The sequence below is a fragment of the Cimex lectularius genome, unplaced genomic scaffold (genome assembly GCF_000648675.2).
Source record: "Cimex lectularius strain Harlan isolate CLEC.00 unplaced genomic scaffold, Clec_2.1 scaffold153, whole genome shotgun sequence".
In the NCBI taxonomy this organism is placed as follows: Eukaryota; Metazoa; Arthropoda; class Insecta; order Hemiptera; family Cimicidae; genus Cimex; species Cimex lectularius.
In genome coordinates, this window is record NW_019392833.1 from 941,925 (window position 1) to 966,938 (window position 25,014).

The following is a 25,014-nucleotide window of genomic DNA, read 5'->3' on the forward strand; positions in this document are numbered from 1 at the left end:
TTTTTTTACGATAATACTTGTTTATATAGAACGATAGGTACGCACATCCACTTTAATCGACACAATAGTACAAAGACGGTACTTTGGTAATTTGAGACAGGACACACACCCATTTTGCCACTCCAAGTTTTTTTTTGTGTTTTTTTTTTGTCAGCTTATCTGTAACAGAAAACCATATTGTCAACATTAAAAAATAGTTTTATAATAGTAAAAAGGAAGAGAAGAAATTCATGTATTTTGAGCTGAGAAGATTAAACCCAAGTCGTAATTTTATACTATAAGTTTATACCTCTCTCATATTAAAAATAGTATATTAATATTTTGATAATTTAAATGTAATAAATTCTTAGAGAATAAATAATACATACGTTTGAGGATTTACATTTGTTTGGGGTAGCAAGCAGGGTGCGACATTGGTCAAGTGGCCCAGGTCGTATCCTTGTTAAGATGGGTCTCAATGTCGACTCTACAAATGGGACACCTTTTGTTTGAAGACAACCACTGATCGACACACTCCACGTGAAATAGATGCATGCAAGGGAGTCGCCTTAAAACATAAAATAAATTATTATAAAATTTCAAAAAATTAATGTGACCTGTCAAAAACTTACCTAACATCTTCAAAGTCTTCGAATTCTGACAAGCATATCGTACACTTCTCGGTATTATCTTCTAAATCATCCGTGTCCTTTTTCATCTGTTGGAGTTAATTTTTATATAATACATTTTATGTATGGCATTGTTGAAAAAAAAAAAAAAATTCATTGGGATAATGCTTACCCTTTTGTACTTATGTGGGAACGTGAACCTCTCGATCGTTGTCTGAGAGGCACCGCGGATCGCTGAAGCCGCTCTTCTGTTCTCCAGGAACCTCATGTAGTCGTCTAGCCTGAATGTGAGCTGCCGTGTTAAGAAAGGGAATGGCACCATTTCAGGGGGTACAATCGGGGCGGGTAACAGAATTTCTTGCCCGGCCATTCGACCACCCTGGGAAAGGATACATATTAGGGCACGTGTTAATAAGGTAAATGGATAAATTTCAACTTACGACTGAAGGGCCATGTCCTATACTTATGTGGAGATGGGCCATCCTTCCATGTGGGTAGTGTACATAATGATGGACATGTTGGTGAGCACTGTGAAAAAATTTTTTTTACTTAAATAAAATTCCTTTGAACAATCGAATTTATAACACTCCTTTCCCTATAACTATAATTTGTAAAAGAGCTTAAACTAAAGAAAAAAAAACTGTGAAGAAAGTCCATTTACTTAGGTGGTTGCACTAGGATTTCGGCTTGCATCGGTGTAGGCGGTGGGACTATGTCCATGGGCTCGCCTACCATGACTGGAGGGTGCATAGGAGGATTTGGAACTTCCGGACGCGAAAAAACTGTCGGCTGCTGTGGCGGAGGTAGCGGAGGCATATGAGGAGGAAACTGCATTGTATCACCGTGGTAAGATTCCATCATATCACGTGTCCTTTGTAAACTACAATACAATCGATGTCAAATCATCTCACGGTTTTTAATTTTCATCAATAAAAAATATTTACCTGTGTAAATGGTGGTCTAGCCTTCTTCTATGCATTTCTTGCATGCGATGTTGGGATAGCCACTGCCTGTGATGCAAAGAATAACCACTGTAGACCCTGGGCGGCACGTAACCCATGCTGACCATCCCACCTGCCGGATTAACGATTCCGACACCCGGCGGGTACTGAAGCGAGTGAGGCGGGAGGTGAGGTGCAGCGCCCATGGTTGGCCACGGTGGAGGCGGGGCCGCATGGAGGCATGGGGGTGGCGGTGGTGGAGGCTGGGGGTACGACATCGGCGGAGGCTGGTTTACGTCCAACCGCCCGCCTCCACTTGTATTAGGCTCGACATCTCCACCACCCCCTGGTGGGTAGCGGCATGGGACCCGAAAACGTATCAGAGGCGGGGGAGGGCCACGTGTGTGAGGAGGTGGTGGCGCCCCACCAAACACCAACTCCTCATCTGATTCTTGGGTTAGATCGACAACTTGAACCGGAACCTAAAATAAAATAATTGGTTATAGGGTGGCACCACAAAAATAAAAAATTATTTATTCGATGTAATTAACTTTTTTATTTCAATTTTTTTTTTTAATTTTTCCACATATTTTTTATTTTGTTATTTTATTTTTTCTCTACTTGAAACCTGGTTTAAAATTCGCTAAGCAGCACTTTAAAAATTAAATATTCAAACATCAAAATATAGAGATTTACAGAATCCCCCCCCCAAAAAAGTAAACCAATGGCAAATAAAACCTGTCCAAGTTCTTTGTAACTATCTTAATTCCACAGAAATTAAAACTTTGTTTTACACTTTTACGTTATAGAATTAAGACTGTAATACAACTAAAAATGAATAATGTAGAAAAATTATACAGAAACCTTGTTTATCTAATAATTTTTTATTATATCCTTAAATCTATCAACATACTCTGATGGGTATGTCATTCCTCAACAATCCCTGTGATAATTCCGTGACAATTTTATTAACTATCATACTTTGAAATTGAATTTGAGATTTTTTGGAATGCCCACAATCACACACGTTAACAAAGAAATAACGTACGACATAAATAACTCACCGAGTACACATAAGGCCATTGAAACACACACAAATTGCCATCCATAACTTGCCTAACACTTAAGACACTTTCCTGCTACTAAGCTGTAAAACGCTTGCGATATTTCCGTGCTTAAAAACCACTCTGTTTCTCTCTGGGACGAATGTTTTTTCGAGCGTTAACCTCAATACCGAGGGATTCACTGTACATCGCTTGTCAGTCAGTGAAGAAGGCTGACAATCCTTTTCCCTTGCGCAGATCTAATGGAGGGGCTCAAAATCGAAACTTCATAATCCTTTATCCACCTCAAGACGCGAACTGTATGGGATCAAGTTATTGTGTCGCCTTTTCAAGTTGTTTGGGCCCAATTTGACCCAAACAACTATGATCTGGTTTTGAGATGACCACCTGGCCATCACACATGGCCCAAACAAAATGTTCTTTTATTTTTTTAATAATAAAAAAATATGTGGAAAGACATATGTTTAAAAACAACCTATTTCCAATATTTTTTAAACAAGAACAAAACTTCAAGACCAAAGAACTATAAACTGAACTCACTATGTTGTGGTTAACTGAGTTGTTGGCATTTCCGGTACTGACGTGGCCACTTGAAGAATTCCTCCCAACTGAGGGTCCACCGGCCGAAGAGTGGTGGTGGCTGCTGAGGTGAGCATTGTTGCCCCCTGCGTTGATGCCGCTGCTGCTGCCATTGCTATTGTTATTGTTATTGTTGTTATTGTACTGAACGGACACCACTTCGATTCCGCTGTCGTCGTCGCTCGGTTCCTCTTCTGTCGACGACAACCAATCAAGCTGTAGGTCCGGAGCGAGCGGCGAGTCGTCCTCGCTCAGTACACCTGTGTAAAATAAATATATGTCGATAAACTAAAACCTGTCTTTTTCTAAAACTAAAAGACAAATTAATTTAATTTTAATAACACACATTAGCTCTATTCCTTAACCCTTGGCTCATTTATTCCATTTCTTTTATAAACTTGTGCCTCAATGCATTTTGTCACAATAAATGTAATAAAACTTTGCTTTTTTCATTTTTTAAATAGCAATTATAGATGATAAAAGCCACTTTTACATAAAATTAACTGCTAATATTATACCAATTAAGTAAATTTTTGGAAGACGTTAAAAACTAAAAATCAACACCTTTCAAGCAACATGTTTTCACCTTAAGCCATTATTTTTCTAGACTTTGTCCACGGTGTTGAACCTAAAATACCAGATTAAAAAAAGCACAAATTTACAGTTTTAAATTTATGAATATCTGTGAAATGTAAAACGATAAAACCTATCTGTGAATGATATAATGATCAATTTTTAACGACACAAACGAGCCAAGGGTGTACTTAAAGGATCATGTTTATGATTATAAATAGAAAACGGACAAAAGGGGCGGCTTGGGGTCAGCACTCAACGCATGCAGTTACAAACCCAGTAATACTCATTTACTTCTCTTTACACATCATTCAATCAATTAAGGTGATGGAGTACTCAATATTCCTCCATCACCCTTTACACATTATATAGCTAGCCTAAATGAGGATCAATGCGGTACTCGGTATTCAGCCATCAACCCTCTCACATCACACATTCACACTAATGAATACATTCACTCTAACCACAACCTTCACACGTTATACAACTAACCTAATTGAAGTCGATAGGGTATTCAGTATTCAGACACCAACCCTCTCACATCACACATTCACACTAATAAATACATTCACTAACCACAACATTCACACATGTTATACAACTAACCTAATTGAGGGTCAATGAGGTACACGATATTCCGCCATCAGCCCTCTCATCGGGGGCTTAAAACTCGTAGTTGAAATACCCTCATTGAAAAAAAAAATTTTTTTTGCATGTGACAAAGTTTTAAGGACTACTGTATTGTCTTCTCTTTATTCATGAAACAATTTGAAATTTATTGTAATATTGTAATGGCACAATGGCATCACACCACTTGCAAATAGACCAGAACGTACCTGTCGTATTTGTAGTGCAGGAAATTTTTTAAATTTTATTAGCATCAAATAATATTTTATACACATAATTTCAAACGCATACATTTGAACAAAAATTATGCTATTTTAAAGACATTACATTGCCAGATTGTATGGCATCTGGTTACATTAAAATAATAGAAGAATAGTTATTGGAATGTCATCAATAGTAATGATACAGGGTTGTATGATTTATTTAATTATGAGCATAATGACTGGAAAAAAGTTATTTTCATTGCAACTATTATTTTAAAATAATAAATGTTTATAATTTTAATTAAAAGATTTTGAAACACAAACAACAAAGCAAACAGAATAAAAAATATGTTTAAAATTTAAGTTTTTATAATGAAACGTGCAACGTTTTATTTTAAATATATATCACCTTACACTTTGTATTAATTACTGAAAATTTACGATGTTGGAAAGCAAAGAAATTATTTTGAATTCCATACCATTATAAAACTAAATTCTCTTTAAGTCAAATGACATAAGATATTGCCAATAATTGAACGTAACATTAAAAGCGTTCTCACCTGGAGAGGCCGGGGGCGGCGTCGCATATCTAGGCCTGGGGTTTCTATTGTACGTTTTCCTCCTAGGCCTAGTATTTGACTGAGGTCTCAAACCATTTCCCTGGGGTACCCTGGTTTGCCGGGGTTCAGTTCTGGAAGGTCCCGCTTCTGCATTCACTTCCCCACCTTTTCAAAAAATTGCCGAATAAAATACAAATAAAACTAGACAACTAGAGCACATTTGCCATAGAATATCAGTAAAACAACATTAAAACTGTTTTTCAGACTGTTTATTAGAAAATCCTTTTGTGTTGTGCATGACAGAAATCAAAAACATTATATATTTATGCACAACTATACGAAGAATGATTTTAAAATGGTGTTAATTTGTTATTTTCAAAATAATTCACTGTACTAATAATAAACTTACGTTACACCCGAAATAAAAATATAGATTTCATATGGCCAAACATGTGTTAATAATACTTTTGTAGGTATTTGTTAATATTGATGTCAACATACCTTGGTGAAACCTGTGATGTCTATGCCTGTTAAGGTTGTAGTGGTGGGTGGGTATAGGATGAGGCGGGATGGGAAATTGCGGCGAAGAGGGGAAGGAGGGTCCTGCGCCCCAGAGGTCAGCTACCACTTCTGGAGTCGGTAGCGTCGAGTGGTAATACCTCTGGTAGCCTGGGTTCCACCGTTCCTCGACGACTTCCTGCGCTACCTCGCCGTTGCCCTCGACGTCACTCTCCGCAAATAGCGGGTCAAGCTCCATTTCACCGATAACGCATTCACCATCTCTCGTTGTATCCACATCGGAGGAAAAGGCGGTGTCGAATATCTCGGCCAGCGAGACTGTCGGGCTAGGCTGCGACCCACCGTTGCTAGTGTACTTCGACGACTCCCACGGCCTATGTTGCCGGGATCCACCGCTCACTGCCTCGTCCATGATAACTGGGGGGAGAACAGAAAAAAAGACTTTTTGAGAAAAGGAAATTTTCAATCAATTTTATATGAATGGTTGGCTTCTTTTTATAGTTATGTGGAAAAGTACAAACCCAAAGTAATAAAAATATTATGACGATTATCCCATTTTATAGATTGATTTTTATTTAATTGTATGGGTGTTTTAAGTTGGTTTAATTAAGAATTTATGTAGTATTTTTAAGAATAAATTTCAAGCAATTTTCAATTTTAGTTTAGGGCGGTTCTGGATGTTTCCAGGGCAACAATTAAACAGCACAAATAGCACATGAGTAATAATCAAATGTTTCCAATGCAAAAACAAGTAGATACGAGATGACAAGATAAATTGGGGTGTATAAAAATATATTCAGAAGATAATTTTGTTTTTAAAAAAATCAACTTTACTTTTTCTAAATGTAGCATCTGATAAAAAAAAAATATTTTTTCAGGAATGTACAACAGATCTGACACACTTTTCTAAACTCTTTCAAGGTTTTTATTTTATTTATTTATAATGACTAGGGATGATTAGGGCTAGATATTAAATTATATAGTAAATATTAAGGGCTACTATTATTACTTATACATTCTGTATTTATTTTAGTTTTTATTTTCTTTAATAACATAAAGGAATGTATAGAACATATATCTGCAGAATATGATGTTTACAATAATAGTAATGTTTAAGCATTTTATGAATTTGACTAACTACCAGTTCAACAGGTTGTTGAGGAGACAGAATCATGTGTGAAAACATAACAAAGTTGAACTATCTCATGAATTGTATAAAGTTATCTTTTTTAAGTTGTCACTCAAACAAAACATAAAAACAAGTCTTTGAATTGAATATCTTTGAATATATCGTTGACACCATGTTAAAGTGACGAATGTAAAAAATCGCTTTTTTTTTTTTTTTTCGTTCGTTTACCGTTGCATTCTATGAGGCCCACCTTGTGGTAAAATATTGAATCTATACGGTGACCGGTAGACCGAAATCTGTAATGTCATTTTTACGAATCTCTAGCTTCATTAGATTATGGGTAAATCGGTTTTTTGGCTCTCCTGAAAAGTGGAGAAATCCATATTCGTCACTTTAACATGGTGTCAACGATATATAATAGGTCTTATGAAATTTGATCTTTGGTTTATTAGATATTTTGATCTTGATCAATTCTAAATTTCCTTTTCCTTTAGATTTTATAATTAGTTGTCTTTTAAGTTATGATTAAAGATTAGAAAAAATTAACATACACACATTTAGTGATGAGTAGAATTAGTCATACAATTCGTAGGTAAGTTGTTTTACGAGATGTACAATTTATTTAACAACAAAAAATGCAATAAGGCCTACACAAAGCTGTTTGTACTCGATGAAAGTGGAGACAAAACAAACAGGAAACAATTTATAACCATCGAACCTGTTTTATCACTGATCTGTTCAAATTATCATACTTTTCCTGTCTCTTCAAATATTTATTTCGTTTACACGATTAGCAGTCAATGTTTATTGTAACTTACTGCTGATAAATGATAATGATAAACAGCAAATTTAATTACCAACCCCAGCATTGAGCTCGTAAAGTTAACAATTTCAAGTGAAAAGAGTAGTCAACAAAAATTTAGGTCTTTAAAATTTTACATTTTTCAAAATTTGGTTGGGTAGATGAGCATGAAAATTATGTAATTGTAATAACAATTAAACAAAAAACTATTTTGATTATCTCTATGATTTTTGAATTGTCAAAAACATTTAACATTTCAGATTATGCCTGAGACTTCACAACAAAAGAACTGAGAAATGCACATTTAAGTCTGCCAACAGGTAGGAAACAAAGCATGACCAGTAGAATTTATCTGATGAAATAAAAATGTATATAGATTTAAATTAAACTGAAAAATCATTAAAAGTAACATTCCCTTGTTTATAAATTATTTTACTTCTCATCCATTTGATTTGGATTAAAATAGGAGGTGATTAAAATATCAATTTCAATAAAACCATATTGCATTATTGCATACAAAATATTTATCCTTTTTTATTATATTGTTTTTTATTAACTTAATGCAGATACGAGTCACAAAAATACGCTCCTGAGGGAATATTGTCATTATTTTGCCATTCCATGCCGCTTCCTCAGCACTTTACAGAATAAGTGAAAGGCAAAAAAAAAAAAAATGGCACATATTAATATAAATTAGGCACCTCAAAAGGAGAGGTTCAGTATGGAGTTTGATTAAAACTTAAAGCAACTTAACAAAGTTTACTCCAATGTTTTAAAGTAAAATAAATTTCTATCAATGCCTGGCAATAAACTCATATAAATATCAGGTAAGCATTACTAATAAACCAACAAAACACTAATAATAATAAATTAATATGGCACGCAAAACTTACAATCACTGGACTTCATTAAGCACTAGTTTGACTTTGTACAGAAAATTTAATTAGAAGTACAAGACAATATTATAAAATTTGTAAAACAGTAATTAGGTTTTACTTTTATATGACCCAAATTAAATAGACAAGTTCACTATCACCTTAATTCTTTGTCTTGACATCATGTATAACATTTCTTTCCAGAATTGGTGAGAAGACGTCGAGATTCTAATGTTTAAGAAGTTTGTAAAAATCATATTCGTTATTTATTTCTCATAATATTTAACGTGTAAATCTTTCTACAAATAAAATTGTGCACTGCTCTCTAGAATTCTTCTGTTTTTTAAAATACTTTTTTGAAAGTTATCTTCAACCCTTATGGACTTGGAATAGTGTAAATGTTGACTTGATGCAAAACATGATTCAACGGATAACGAGAACATTGAATTTTCATTAATTGGCCTTATATTAAGGAAAGATCTGGTTTTGTTAAATGTGACCTTAATTCAGGGGTTGTTCATATCATTAATTATTCTATTAGATTTTATCACTATTATAAGGTTAATTTAATTTGTTTAATATACATAGACTAGAATAATATATATAGTCCGATACCAACATTCTCAAGAATGTTTTTCTATTTTGGCCCCACATTTTTAATACTGATTGAAAATAAAAACTTCTTATTTTTGTTTTTTACCATTTTTTCCTTAATGAACATAAAATCATATGAATGTTAATGACAAAATTTCGTGGACAGCTGAGATTCAAGAATATTTCCCAAGGTGCATACTGACTCCACAACGAACCACTGAGCCGAGCACAAGCATACGACAGTGTCAATTTATTCATATTAGGTAAGAGTATTAAATAAAGTCTAAAAAGTATTAACAACTAAAATTCTCATTGTCAAAACAGATTTGACTTACTCCGTTGCATAGGAGGTGTCAGCTTGGCTCATGTTACAATAAATGAAAGAAAGTAGTCAGAGTTAATGTCCATGTCTTCAAAAACGAATAGGTGACACAGCTGGAAACGCACACAATGGAAAGTTCGGTTTGTGAAATTTTTTCTTGTCAGGAGGAGGATTGATTGATTGGAACATAAAAAGGGACTAAACTTAAAAGTAATATTAATTTGAACAGATGGTGGAATAACAATATGTGCATTTCAGATACCATAAGTGTAAAATTACAGAAAAAAAACTTTTGTCATAGCTGTGTTGATCATTTTATTTCAGTTATGTTTAAGTTATACTTTTTTTTAACAATATTTTTTTAACAATGTGTTTCAATCCGTATTTTATTTACTCGGATAAATTTTTAGTCAGTTGTCAAAACTGAATTTCCTGGCTTATTTTTAAAAAAAATTTTTTTTTTTTGGATCACTGAAGAAATGCTAAACGCTTCAAGGAACAGCCCAAATGTGGCACTAATGTATATGACATTTTTATATTAAAAGTGAAACCAAACCATGTAAACATTCTGCCAAATTGGCCAATGTTCAACTTATGAAATATGAAATGTAAGCCACCATATCTGAAACAAATAGCAATTTACATCATCCCATACAGTTTGCAATTCCCACAAAACCTTTGAGAAATCTTACCGTTTATAAAAATAAACATAATGTTCATTCCTTGTTTTTCCTTTTTTTTAAAGAAGATTGCCAGCATCACTTATACTAATAATCTGCTGGTCATAAAACAAACAAAATAAAGCACCATGGGGTGCATAGGGGTTCCTTTTAACTAATTAGTAAACAATTATCGATTTAAGCAAAAAGCAGGGCATGCATTTTATTATGGAATTATTTTCATTTTAAACACTCCATAAATGTTGAAATTTGAAATATTTATTTAGTAAAATATTGCCATTTTGAAAGAATTTAATAACAAAAAAATGATAAAAGCAGTTCCCAGAGTCCATGATAAACATACTTTAACATAAATTACTAATAAATAATAATAACATCTAATAAATAGTAAAAAAGTACTTTTTATTATAAATAGTATATTTAGATTCTTTTTATATGTTTGTCATTTTATTAAACTAGAAATCCACACCCTTGCAACATTTGGCGAAGCGTCACTCACTATTTCAACTCATGTCTCTTGAATATGAGCGTCCTTTCGTATCAGTAGTCTTTTTCAGTCTTCATGGCTTCATCCTCGACATTAGATCTCCCCACGCTAAAATTCAAAACAATCAGTTCAATAATATTTCAAGTCAGTCAATCCATCTGTCGATCATCTTAGTCGTCCAATTTCAACATTGGTTGAACTTTCGTTTTAAAGGGTTTGTACAATTTCTGATGACTTTTGGAGCTACTCTTGTCAAACTCATACGAATCTACCTTACAGACCTAATTTCTAATAATGTAAAAACTAACTAAGTTTACTACAACTGCACAAGGAATTAGTTTAAAAAAATACGTTGTGTTAATAACTTGCAAACTAAATTTACTAACTTTTATAGTGCTTTAAATACTTGGTTACAACACTTGTAGCTATATAAAATGGGTCTATGTACATTAGAGCCCCCCGTTCGAATTAAACTCTTTTTGAATTAGTGCAAATTCAGATCTGCCGAAGAATGCAGAAGCAAGCAGTAAAACAGTTCTGGTAGACACACTGGTTGTGTTATAAATACATCTATATTTTAAAAAATAGGCTGGAAGTTTTGAAAAGTAGGACAAGTGTGATGGCTAAATAAGTCGTTTCGGTTTTGATCTACCAATCTTCGAAATTTTGGCTTGTTAAGTGTATTGTAGCTTCTAGCTTCTCACCATCTTCAGATTTTAATAATAATTTTGATTACTAACAACTACAAGTCAAAACACTTCAGACATACCAAAACAATGATGATGAAAGTGCAGCAAAGCTCAGCAGTAGAGTTTGGTTTGGGCAAAGCCAAAATTGCCGGCCATTAATGCTTAAAAAAAAAATTGCCTCTCCACTACCGAAGCACGTTTGGATTAGACAGACACTCAGATTAGCTGCATTCGGATTAATGAGACTTCACTGTACGTTCATAAAATTTACAATATAGACAAACGTACTGCCTGTACAAAGTATAAAAAAAGCACTGAGAACACCATTCTCACCCGCCTATATTCAGCAAAAATCACAGAAACTTCTTAAGAAGCAGATTGTAATAGTCTATATTTTCAAGTCTGTTTCCTTTCACTCTTTTTCCCCCTAACAAGAACAGGCTATAAAAAAAAAGGGCAGAAAAGCCTTGTGATATTTGTGATATCAACAAACTGGTCAAGACTGAAAGCATATTTACATGTAAAGGATATGGTGCAATGTAGTATAAGGACATACCTGCACCAGGCAGGTAAGAAATAGTGCATTGTCCTTTCAAAGCAACAAAAAGAAGAAAAGAGACAAACAGGTAGAAACAGATCTGCTCATCTTGAATAGAATCCCTGGCTAAAATGAACCAATTCAGAATTAAGTCATAAGAAAAACTGTATCCAAATATAAAACCTATATTTAATCTTATAAAAGAAAATTATTACTAATGTGTGGTGATTAGTGACCGTTAGTCGATGATTATTCAGAAATCGTGAGATGCGGTCTGGTGTGGTGTAGGTTTCAGAAAAACATTTTCTTTATCGTGCCAACATTTCTATCTTTATGAGATCATCTTCAGGGCCTGGGATTTACAAACCTTGTTTAAATTTAACAAAAACATGTAGGATGTGGAAAAAAGAAAGAAGTGTTGGAGAAGGAAATACTTTGAATATAAAAAAATATTTTTTGCATTGTACAAATTCACTTTTTCCACATCCTACATGTTTTTGTTAAATTTAAACAATGTTTGTAAATCCCAGGCCCTGAAGATGATCTCAATAAAGATCGAACCGTTGGCACGATAAAGAAAATGTTTTTCTAAAACCTACATCACACCAGACCGCATCTCACGATTTCAGAATAATTATTACTAATGTTTTTTAAGTGACCGGTTGTTTAAAAAATAGTTCGACTCATAAGGAGTGGTCAAGAACTGCTTCTCCTGACCGCTCCTGACGAATCCAACAAATTATTATTACTTATGTAATGAAAATAAACAATTTATCAATTTTCACTGAGAAGAAGGTAAAAAAGTGTTCTTATTACAGGACATTAATACATTTGTTCATATAGCTCAATAATAGCACAGTTAATAAATGAAAAGTTTAAGGGAGCAACTGTCACCTTTCTGAAAACACCGAGTGGAACACAATCTGCAAACTAAGGCTAGGCAAACACATGCAATTTTCAGTTGGGCAACAGTTTTGAAATTGGTTAGTTCATTATCTTCTAAAAATCGCACATTTGAGCTGTTACATAGTCTACTCCTGGGAGCACACAAGCAACTAATACATTTCAATATTTCATGGTGTTCGTTGAGTTGGCTACTGTGTGTGCTGTTGAGTAAGTAAAAGGCAAAAATGAAGAAATAAAAACAATATTGGGTGCATCCTCTTATCAGCCACCATTTGAAAAAAAAAAAAAAAAAAAAAAAAAAAGGCAATTTTTACATATTTATGAGACCACCCAAAAAAAAATTTTATTATCAAATGAGTGTTTCGGGCGATTTGATGTTCTTCTGGTTTTGATACAGCCTAACATCACTTACCAAGATACTAAGTAGATTTTCTTACCATCTGCCAAACAAGTATACGTTTCTTAGTGCATGAAGGAATTGTGGAATTGTTTAGTTACGTCTTTAACTTTGTGTGATACAAGCGAGTTGCTTCAGTTGCACAACTGTTTGGTTTGGTTAATTGGTCAGATTTACAGCTGCGTGTTAGCTGCAAGTGTGCATGCTTACATACAAACCCTTTACAGACACTCCCGGGACAGAGTTGCACATGTGCGCCTAGCCTTAATAGACTAAATAGAAATGACAGGTTAGCCCCAACATTACATAATGTATAAATAAATTATGACGAGATGGAACACAAGACGGACCAGCGATTATGTAAACACAATGGGGGACACTGAACAACTCCAAGGTTGCAAATACAGCTTTTTACGAATTGTTCTCAATACAGAAAATATAGTCATTAATAATTAATTATTCACAAGTAAGATCTAAAATTGTTTTTGAGTTATTGTTGAATTATCAAAGGCCAAACAATTATTCTAGGGGAAGAAAACCTTATGTAAGGATATTTTACAGGCAATAAATAATATATTCATTATTTTAATTAGCTTAGTCACACTACATCCTTTGAATGATTTATTTCTAAATAGAAACATCTCCCTTGAAAACTGTGATAATAGCAAAAAGAAACATTTTGCTGTATGCACTTCTTTATTTTTACACTGTCAAACCAACACCATTGCAGCATTACAAACTATCTCTATCTCTACATCTCCTCCCTGGCTCTCACCAAAAGCTAATTGTCAGCTACAACTCGGCTAAGCTCAAAAAAGAAAAAAAATTTAAAAATTTTTAGAAATTCTATTGAACCTTCCACATGCTACCTTAGCATTTACTGATGGGTCGAAAAGCTCAAATGGAGTAGGAGCTGCTTTTACATCCAATGATAGGAAATATCTTTTCTCTCTTTCTCCAATGTGCAGCAATTTTAGTGCTGAGCTAGTGACAATACATACATGTATAAATATAATCTGCCCAAGAAGTAAAATGTTATTAATATGTTCTGACTTGCTCTCTGCCTTGTCAGCACTGAATGGTCCGTTCACACATAACCATCTCAACCAGGAAATATTCATAGCATTAAAATGCCTTTCTCAGAGAGGTTGTTTTCCGGTCACAGCGGCATTGCTGGAAATGAGATTGCGGATAGAGCAGCCAGAGAGGGCTATTTCAGGGCAGTTAGTAAGAGAAGTTCCAGGCGACAATTATATTTCAAATATAAAATCAGAAATTTGGTCTAGATGGGAAAAAGATTGGCATGATGTTGGGGAAAATAAGCTTAGAGAAATAAAGCTAACGGTTAAACCTTGGCCGAGTTCAATCAAGACTAACCATAGGGAGGAGGTGATTCTCACAAGATTACGAATTTGCCACTGTAGGATCACTAGGGTCATCTAATGGCTAGAGAACCACCCCCTGTCTGTGCTTGTTGCAATGAGATTATTACAACAAAACAGATTCTTCTGCACTGTCCAATCTACTCAGCCTACAGACACCATATCTCTTATCAGACCCTCTATAACATACTAAAAGACAATCCAAATAATATAGACCAACTTTTTCAATATCTTAAGACTGCTGATTTGATGCACAGGATATAAATTAGTGTGACCTTTGCCGTTTGTGTGGACAGAGGGTCAGCGCTTTGCATATGGGTAAAAAAGAATACCACAGCTCTTGAGGGATGTGTATGTTCACAGCCCATGCGCATCCTTTTAGGAGAGCCGAGAAACAATATTACTTGAGCGATAACATCACGCTGTTTATAGTGCTCAATCCCTCTGCAATGCAGCTGGCCCTCTGGGCATCTTCCTCTCTGGGGCCATGGCCCCTCCGGTTCGCGCAGTGGGGAGGCTGCATTGGTGGATGTTTTAAGGCAGCTATGACCCTTAGTGGTTTTATGCCTTTAGGGGAGGGAAGCTTAGGCTGCTTTTAATTTTTGTCAATAAACAGCCCATATGTGTTAAACCATTTTTGGACCAAAGCCTATATATTATTCAGCATGTAAAGAAAAATGTACCTTATTACAAAATTGAAATTTCAAGACTTTGCTCTTTACCAAAAGCGCGTAGTAGAATTGCTATCTAATATTTCAATTTATCACATTTTGAGTTGAGCATTGCTGTGTGCTAAAATGAACTAGTTTTCAATAAGGAGGTAAACTCAAGTCAAATAAGAGCAAAATCTAACATTGGACCTTGTAGTAAGTGGCAAACTCTAATAAAATTAAAGGCACAAAAAAGCAAAGTTAATTTATCGGTGAGCAAAGTTCATAGTTTACAAAATGGAAAAGGAAAAATATCAAGCAGAATCCATTAGTGTGGTCCGATTGACCAAATAATTTCTTTCAATTAATTAATCTGTATGTAAAGTATTGGTTGAGATAAAACCATCATGCAGAATAATGACAAATTGGAGAAGTTCAATCAGCAATATTGAAATAATTTTTGGAGAGATGTCCCTTTCGAAATTATTGAAAAACAGCAAGTGTAAAGAGGTACAAGAAAGGAAGTTGATAAAAGATTTCTTAATCATCAAATATATCCTTTTAAAATAGAAAATTTTATTAAATTCGTGTTTTTTTATTATGTAGACAAAAGCAACAAAGATTTCCTAAAATTTTCAAAAATTAAATTAAAACTTAAAATTCTATCAATTAATATGTATAAGATAAAATTTATTACTACTTATTTATAGAATTGAACACAAATCAATATTTATGTACTATATGTATAATTAACTATTTTAGTACCATAAAAATGTATCTTGGTCTCAACTTAAGTATGAAGAAAAGCAAGACAAAACTGTATTCCAATAGGGTGAAACCTGTCTGATTGTCCAAAAAAGACCAAATACGTTATCTTGATGCTACGCTGTACGAGAAAAAATGCCCCTGCAATTGAAATAAGTCCTCATTTTAAGCCTGTGAACAAACGGCTAACTGCCTTTCACTGGCAACATTTGAATAAGGTTCGACATATTTATCTCCCACTAGATTACATTTTTGAAGAGATATGACTCAAAAACTTATCGATAAGGGAAGAGATATGATTTATCTCGAATACAATCATATTTTTAAGTAAAAGGAATATGATCTGGAAAAATGGTGCAGATTCAGTCATATTTTTTATTTACCAGGTTGAAAATACATTTACATTATTTACAAATTAATATTAATATAAGACGTATTAATATAAGATACAAATAGAGGATAAATGTAAAAGGTTTAATACTCACACTCATTCAATCAGAGCCATGATTTAACCAAAGCGGAGTGTGCTGAAAGTGAAGCTGACCAAATGGACCAAGAAAGAGGTCACATCGGACTAAAACACCTGATCTGAAAGAATGGAAAAAGTTTAGAACTATTTCCAAAAGTGAAATATTAATTCAGTACGAAGGTACTGAGGAAAATGCCCATGGCATGTTGAACTATCTGGACAACATTGATACAGATATTTGCTAAAGAAGCACAAACATTACTACTGTCTTATCAAACGGGGAAAATAGTTTAATATTTTTTTATCAAGTAGTTTCCATCAGCCAGATTTACAACTTAAAATATATTATTATATATTTAAAATATCTAGTTTGCAAATGATTTATTTCTATTTTGTTTTTTAATTGTTTACGTTTATTTTAATTAAAATTGTCGGTATGACAAATAATTACTTCATCTTTCATTTAATTTTTTTTTAAGATTTATCTAAGAGACATTTTTAGAACTCCATTTCAAAATGACAAACAAAGAAGAATCAACTCTTAAAGAACAACAAATATTTGTCTATATGAAACTTCAATTAAGGCCATGTCAAATAGGAATTAAAACTATTCAACTCCCATATAATAGAAACTTGCCATGCCTTGGCTCCATGTAGAGAGAATGTAGGCATGCCGCCGGATATGAGAGGGGTTCTCGAGCACAAAAGTTTTTTTTTTTTTTTTTGGGTTGTTCTTGATTTGTGTGAATTTGTTGATGTGAATGGTGAGGGGCTGGTGAAATACAGTCACCATCACCCCTCCAGTAGCCAGTAATTTGCTTAGACCTTAATTTAAGTTACCTTATTACTACAGTGTGAAGTAATTTCAAGTACTCCACCGACAGCGAAAATGAGTGCAACTTACACAGGACATCGGGATGAATGTATTTATTTGTGTGATTGTAATGTGTAAGTTTACGCTAGATTATATTTTGCATACGTTCGGGGTGGGAATTGCCTAGCTGTAGAAAGCCCCTGGAGCCTAACTATGTTGGTCGAGTAGTGAAGGCACCTTGAGCATTGCGCTCAAGGGGAGTCCTAGTGGCCCGGCCACATAATGGGGGAACTGAGCCTAGATTAATAAGGTCAGCGCCTGAGGGAGTAATTTTAAAAAAATTAAAACTATTAACATGGGTTATTAGAAGACAAAATCTGCACAAAACATTGAACTAATTCAATTACTTCAATAATTTGGATATATAATGACTAAAAATTTGATCAAGAAGGACAAATACGATACACTACAATAGAAAAAAGAGGGTTGATCAGCTCAAATATTGATGTTGATAAGCTCTCCAAGAGGAAAAGGCAGTCAACAACTCTACAAATTTATCTTCTGAACAATCATATTCTACAAAAACTGGTTTAAAAAAAAAAAAAAGTAATTGACCTCTAACACTGGTGTACAAAGAAGAAAAATGCATCAAACAATTGTAATTGTTAAACTCCTGATTAAAGTTGTTACCATAAGAAATGATGTTTGTAGATCGACCTGCAGATAATCAATGTAGAGTTCAAATCTTCTTTAAGGTCTTTACTAGGTGAAAGAAAGACAAAAATGTTGGGATCACCAAGCTTTCGGCAACATTATGTTGCCATCATCAGGGCCTATTTATTAAGAAAAATATACATAATTAATATGAATTAATATAAAATATACAAATAAATATTTTCTTAATAAATAGGCTCTGATGATGGCAACATAATGTTGCCGAAAGCTTGGTGATCCCAACACTTTTGTTTTTCTTTCACCTAGTAAACACCTTAAAGAAGATTTGAACTCTACGTTGTTACCATATTTAAAAAACATTTATTTTCCCACTTGAATCGATCATTGCTAATAAAATTAGAATTAATTTTATTACAATTTGAAATTATCAAGTCATCCTGTGGACAACTAATTAACATTTACAACTTCCTCAATTTGTATACAGTTCAATATATTTGATACTGACTCAATATATTGTGAAGAGGGATATCAAAACCTATTACAGGAGCACAAATCCAGCAAGTAGTTTATTAAACGCCTGTCAAGAATCTGTCTCATTAATTAACAATCAGTATTTCTATCCTGAATATTTATTATAGCAAGAAAAAGCAAACAGCACATTGCTTACCAATTCAACACTATTCTCCAATTCATATCATTTATATTGCAAATTGACTTGAAAACCTAAATCCAGTTTAGAAGGGTTCACTAGAAACGTTTTGTCATCTGTATCGAGAAGCAAGGATACAGGGTTAAACAAATTGTCATACAATTCTATAAATATGCCTTTGACACAATCATTCTGAAAAAGTGATATAACAACTATGGTATCAACTGAATCAATCTAATCAATTTTTCTATTCAATAAACAGTTTAAAATAATTAATTAAGTATGTTACAAAATTGGCATCAACACTTTTACACAAAAAATGAGCTTATTCAAAATAATCATAGTATATACAATATAAATCAGACGTATAGCTAAAACAGCATTCAGATTTTTCCATGAATTATAAATGGTTTCTAAAGTTAAATTAACATATTTAAAATCTTAAATAAATCGCTGTTATCTTTAAAGGCCAGTGATCAAATAGTTCGTTTTAAATGTAGTACTTTCAAAATTTGGATAATCTTTCATTATCAACTTCTCAAAATGTAAAAATTGTACCTGCTTAGAAGAAAGATTGTATAAGTGCTATCCTGACACGAGGCTGTTAAAAAGAAAAAAAAACCAGCACTGTCAACAGTTTACAAAAGATTTATCTCTGATACAATCATACTTTCAAGAAAATGTGCACCTATGCAATCTGATTAAAAAGAACAAAACCATATCAATTTCCCATTAAGAATATCGGCTTAAAATAAAATATATGCAGATTTTTACCAAGTAATTTACATCTGCATTTATACCAACTGTTCAATCCAAAGGTTTATTTGATTGGAATTTTTGCTTAATTTGATTGAACAAAATAGTTTATATAAAAATAATAATAAATTACCATTAAAAGTCATCACAAACAGCTAATTACAAGATTTGCACAAATTTCAATAAAAGGGAAATCAAGTGAATTTGGAAGAAGTTTTCTAAAAAAAAGGACAGTTTTAAAATTTTTGTCTGAAACAATAATAAGAATAATTATCTACTTTTCCTTTAACAAATTTAAAAAATATAAGTAGAGTAGAGAAGTATTTTCTTCCTTCGTGGCGAGTATTTCTTTCATTTAATGGCACAAGTAGTTATATAGAACATTGAGATTTCTTACTACCACAATTTCGATATAGTTTGATGCACTTTTCTTAGCCTCAATTGTGGAATCTATTCAAATATAATACACTGTAAAATTTTAAATTACATAATGGTTTAAAATACTTATATTTTACAAGTATGTAAAAAAATTCTATATAAATTGTATTTAAACAATCGAATCATTCTTTAAGAGAAACAAAAACGATAGCGTACTGAAAATAATACGAAATTATCATTTATAGTCTGTATACAACAAACCCTAACCACCTTTGTTGACAAAATGAAAAAAAAATCATACACTGTAATTAAAAGCCTACATCGCCAATGTGAACATAGTTCAACATATTTTCTTTTAATTACTATTATGAGCATTACTATAAAGAGAGAGAAACCATGCCAACCGAATATTATTTAGTTTGTAAGGCAAAATATACGTGCATTTTTATTTAAATTATTCCATTACTTGTTTGTAAGACTGCAATTAATTAAATTAGAATTGGCTTGTTGGAAATAATTTACCCATAATTAATTATAACCTTTGCAAACAACTCCTTTCCGAACAGACTTTTTGAATGCACTTCAAAATAAGGTTCAAATTAGTTAAGGCACAATACAATTGCAGAAAAAAGGCAGGAATCGGGAGAGAATTGCGGGAGAAAAACGCAGCACGACTGCGATACGTTAATCAGAGCAAATGAACATGATTGCGGACATTTACAATTTATTTCAATCTCAGATAAATTTTCCATACTCGATAGTTAAATTAATAAATTCCACACTGGAGATAAATTTTCAAATAACAACATGAAAATAGTATAACATAAATAATAAATGTTTCTCTGTACAAACAACTGTGCCAAATTATTTCACTTTTTCACTCTTGCACTGTTTCACCTACTTTTGACTGATACTTCGTCACAACACCATTGTCCTGGTATGATTGCCAACACTGCTGTAGAAATTGTATACTGTTATGGGTCTCTTTTCTTAAAATGTTGCAGATGCCTTTCTTGATTGACTGGACGGACTGGACCTCTTGCAAACCACTTATCACAATGTAAATGTTAACCATAGAACTGGCCGTTGAAATCTAGATGGAAAGCTTCCGGCCTGTTTGTCATTCAAAGAGAGTCGTCCAGACGTGGTGCAGCCCACATTTGCGGTGGAAACAAACATTGGTCTTCAACATATGTTGTCAGGTCTTAGCTACTGAAGCCCATTCCTTCTGTTGGGCATCGGACTGGTTAATGCGGTGCATAAGGTGCTGTGTGGAAGGTAGCTGAGTCCAAAAATCCCCGTAATCGTGCTGTTCATTTCTAACTGGCTGTCACACCCAGCCCCGCAGAAAAAATGTTGGAACAAAAAGGGACAAATCCTGGCAGTTTGTGAGGACTAATTTTAAAAAAAGGGCTTAAATCTGAATAAAATCCTTCAGAGAAAAGGAACTGTTATAACCATATTTGCAATTAAGTGTGTATTAACACAATCTGTTCAAACATGAATAGAATGATCCCAACCAACAAAAGCCTCTGTTCAATGCAAGTAATATCAGCTAGATATTATGGCCTAAAATGCACTATAAGGAGTCTTTTATATGACTATTTTTGTATCAGAATTATTTAAATCGTTGTTTATTAGTTTGGAATTCATTCGATTAAAATTGTTGGGTCATTACAAACAAATGAGTATAAATTAAAGGTTTATAGGCAAACAGCTGATTTGCATTTACTATTACTATAACCACAATTTCACTACAATTCAACATATTTAACATTGAATTTTATGGTGTAAAAACTTGATTTTAAATTAAAAACAAAGAGCAAAAAACCAGGATTGGCCAGTTTAGAGAAAGATCTTAAAAAATGTAATGTGAAAATGAAAGGAACATTGTCAATATGTCTAAAACATACTTCTGAAACAATTATATCAGGTAGGGGGAAAAACAGTCAAATTTGTTCAAATAATAGCTTAAAAGTCAAAAAATTTAGTAAGTAGGCCTATTCAATCTGAATCTCTCATTTAAGTCTACAATTATCCCAATTCAATTTGCCTTATTTGAACTAACTACCAGCTGTAAATTACAACCAACATGCAAACAACTAATTTCTTTAACCCTTTATTTAATTCAATAATATTGCCACCAAAAATTATTTTCAGCTGCAAATCCTACAAAGTTATGCAGAAATACGGTTCAATCTTGAAATCTTGAGACAAGATTAAAAAAGAAAAGGCAATGCCAACATTTCTGCAGAATTATCTCATCAACAACCTCTCTTAAAGAAAGTCCATCTAAGAATATGGACATGGATAGTTCTACTCACAAACTGGTTTTCACAGCTATTTGGATTCCAAGAATTAAATGCTCATCAACAGGCTGAACTGTACATAAATGTAAGTACTAAAATGTACATACATTTCAGCCTGTCGATGAGCATTTAATGCTCGAATCCGGCCAGCTGTTAAGACCAGTGGGCAGAACTATCCTTTCCAAAAAGGAAAAGGCAAAGTCCTTATTTATTAATCTGGAATGGACTCAATTAAACTGTTGGGTCATTACAAACAAATGGGTACATTTAGGGCTTGTAACCAATGTAGAATTAACTATTTATTTTTAAATGTTCTCAGATAAACAGCGTAAAAGTTAAATGTACTATAAGTAGGCAAGTTCAAATAGTGTAAATCAAAGTTTAAAAAATTTTGATATCAAGAAAATCTGAATTGTTCAAAACCTTATTTATTAGACTGGAATTGTCTCAATTAAAACTGTTGGCTCATTGCAAACAAAAAGTATATAATGAAGGCTTGTATGTAATGTGTAATTAACTCAATTAGACTTATTTTGAATAATGACCAGCTGTTGATTACAACTTGTGAGACAAACGTCAAATTTATTTAACCCTAACACAATCATATTGCAGTTACAAATGAAACTCAAAATTTCTACAGAATTATCTCATCAACAATCTCACATTTAAGAAAGTACATCTAAGAACAACCTAATGAAATAGTGTAAATTGAGGATAAATCCTAAGTCAGACAGCTTTGAAAAAAAATATATATATTTTTAGTATCGAGTCTATCTGAATTGTTGAAATCTTTATTTATTAGTCTGGAATTGACTCAGCTAAAACAGCTGGGTCATTACAAACAATATGTATATATTAAAGGTTTCTATTCAAACTAACTTGAGACAAACGTCTAATTTATATAAGCCAAACTCAGTCATATTGCAGTAAAAAAAAAAAATAATATATATATATCATAATCCTGTCAGGTTAAAAGGGAAATTCAAATGAAATCTTGACCCAAGGTTAAAAAATAAAAGGCAATGCCAACATTTCTAGAAAATTGTCCCAGCAATAATTTTGGAAAGAATTTTAATTAATTATATTAAATTCACTAGTTTCGTGGTCCACTTGATCAATTAATATCTTACAATTAAATAACAATTAATTAATCGTGGGTTCGAATCCCGCTCGTGCCATTGACTTTTTTATCTTAACTGAAAACCTTAATTAATTAATTATATTTTTGATCTAAGGTCTTGGTTGAGATGAAAAAGCTAGTGTCATGAGAAGGATTCGGACCCACGGCCTTCAGTTCGGTTTGAGAAGCCGGTGTCCGAGTGGATCTAAGTCAAGATAGCTCGAGTGGTTAGAGAAGCATCATATTGAGCTGAAGGTCTTAGATAAAATGTATAATTAATTAAAATAATTATTAGACATATACGGATTAATCGTAAGAATGTGCATCTTGTAACAATCGAGTCAATTAGAACAAATCCAGTAAATTTTTTGCTGTTGTTTTTTAAGTATTGTTCAATGCTTCGTTTATTAGCCAGGAATTCAATCGTTTAAAATTGTCGGCTTATTTGAAATAATCACAGGTTGTTATGTAAGGCCTGTGGACGAACGGCTTCCAATTCATGATATGTGCAAACTTTTCAAATCGTGTTCTGAAATGATATGGCTCAAAAACATTTCCAGTCGGGATATTCATTCAAATAATACCGAAAACGATCACCTGTCAACCGACAGAACAATCACTTAATAGAAATGATAAATGATAGAGTGATTGTAACCCTTTTAAAAAGTATTGAACAATCACTTTGATTTCCATTTCTCCTTGGAGAGGGAGTGAATGACATTCAGAGTGCCAAAAGTTTTCAAACTATTTTCATGACCAACAGGATATAAAATGCAATTGCAAATGTGTTGATTTGTCGAAACAGATTTTTTTTTTTTACAAGTCCATAGACTGGATCCGAAATTATGTCAACATTGCTCAAACCGACGGGATTGGGCAAATAAGATCGGGGAAATTAGCTGTTAACACTGAATACGCCCAAGGTCGTGTCATTAGTTTTGATCAATTACGAAACGTCGTCCCTTATCTGTTACGAAAAATAACAAGACAATATTTCTCTTAAGCATATTATTTATTTAAAAAGTAAAAGATAAGGCTTCAGTGTAAAAGGGGATTTTTTTATCACTGGCCGAGAAAAACAAAGCGGTTTCGAATATTTTAATTATTGAGCAATTAGGTTTTTACAGCTGTTAATTGTTAAAATTAGGTTCTTTTTCTCTTTTGCTCGTGTAGAAAGGAAGACGAGAGCTTTTCTACGAAACGTAACTGAATTGTAAAGATCCCGATGCATAAGTGAATAAGCTTTTAGGTTAAAACGTAGCCTTTTATCTGTCAAAATCTCTGGTCGGATCGAACGGAAAAAAGAGCTCAGAAAGGCCCGCAGAGTGAAAATGCGCCGGGAAGAGGGGTCAATGAGATGAAAAAGGCCGCATCTCATCAAATTAAGGTGAGTTTCTGAGAAGAAAAACGAGCATTAATTTAATATCGCTGCTTGTCAAGGTAGTTGACATTGGGTGAGAAAAAGTGATTTCCGAGAGGTGAACGGGTCCGGCCGTCGTCTCTGTCCGATCTCGGCCGGTTTCGTAAATGTCTCGGGACGTACCTTGAGCTGAGTACCATGAGTAGAGCGGATGTCAAAGGGGAGCTGTGGGCCACTTGAACACAAACAAATTCGATATCAGAGCGGATCCATTACGCCATATTACACGGGGGGGCTGGAAGGCGAGACGGCGAGACCGCTACCAGGCGGGCGGATTTGGAAAGACAGAAATTCGACGAGAACTCGAGCAAGCGTAGAATTCGAATCGACAAAATTCCAGTTTTTGACGCGTTTCATAATAATAAAAAAACATTCGATTTAAAATATCTTCCAAATTTTATCAAAAATTGATAAAATGCAAAACAGAAATGTAAGGTTATGATGCTGCTTCGTCCTAGCGGTAATGAAACAAACTTACAGATGTGGGATAACATGTTTTGTAAAAGATGATTCTTCTTACAGAATTGAGTCGGT

At 33.4% G+C, this 25,014-nt stretch overlaps 1 protein-coding gene and 1 long non-coding RNA gene across 9 annotated transcripts; one reads left to right on the forward strand and one right to left on the reverse strand.

The window, feature by feature from the left end:
• Window positions 1-24,766, reverse strand: LOC106670542 (E3 ubiquitin-protein ligase arkadia-B). Of its 6 annotated transcripts, none has more exons than XM_014400992.2 (13): window positions 24,604-24,766; window positions 16,376-16,478; window positions 10,576-10,671; window positions 5,657-6,091; window positions 5,156-5,320; window positions 3,154-3,452; window positions 1,553-2,031; window positions 1,270-1,488; window positions 1,049-1,136; window positions 781-987; window positions 612-697; window positions 369-547; window positions 1-159 (listed from the first exon to the last, which is right to left on the reverse strand). In XM_014400992.2, exons 4-12 carry the CDS (start codon window positions 6,084-6,086, stop codon window positions 418-420), a joined length of 2,103 nt encoding a protein of 700 aa, XP_014256478.1. In that variant the 5' UTR covers window positions 6,087-6,091; window positions 10,576-10,671; window positions 16,376-16,478; window positions 24,604-24,766; the 3' UTR covers window positions 1-159; window positions 369-417. The 6 variants fall into 6 exon arrangements, with proteins under 6 accessions (XP_014256478.1, XP_014256479.1, XP_014256480.1 ...); XM_014400993.2 differs by having other exon boundaries at window positions 10,546-10,671; XM_014400994.2 differs by lacking the exon at window positions 10,576-10,671.
• Window positions 6,262-9,696, forward strand: LOC106670546. 3 transcript variants are annotated; one of them, XR_001341090.2, is made up of 5 exons: window positions 6,262-6,595; window positions 7,866-7,925; window positions 8,172-8,432; window positions 9,241-9,337; window positions 9,399-9,696. It is a non-coding gene; the product is annotated as an uncharacterized LOC106670546 (long non-coding RNA). The 3 variants fall into 3 exon arrangements; XR_002910595.1 differs by having other exon boundaries at window positions 8,172-9,337; XR_001341089.2 differs by lacking the exon at window positions 8,172-8,432.
• Window positions 24,767-25,014: the final 248 nt, after the last annotated feature.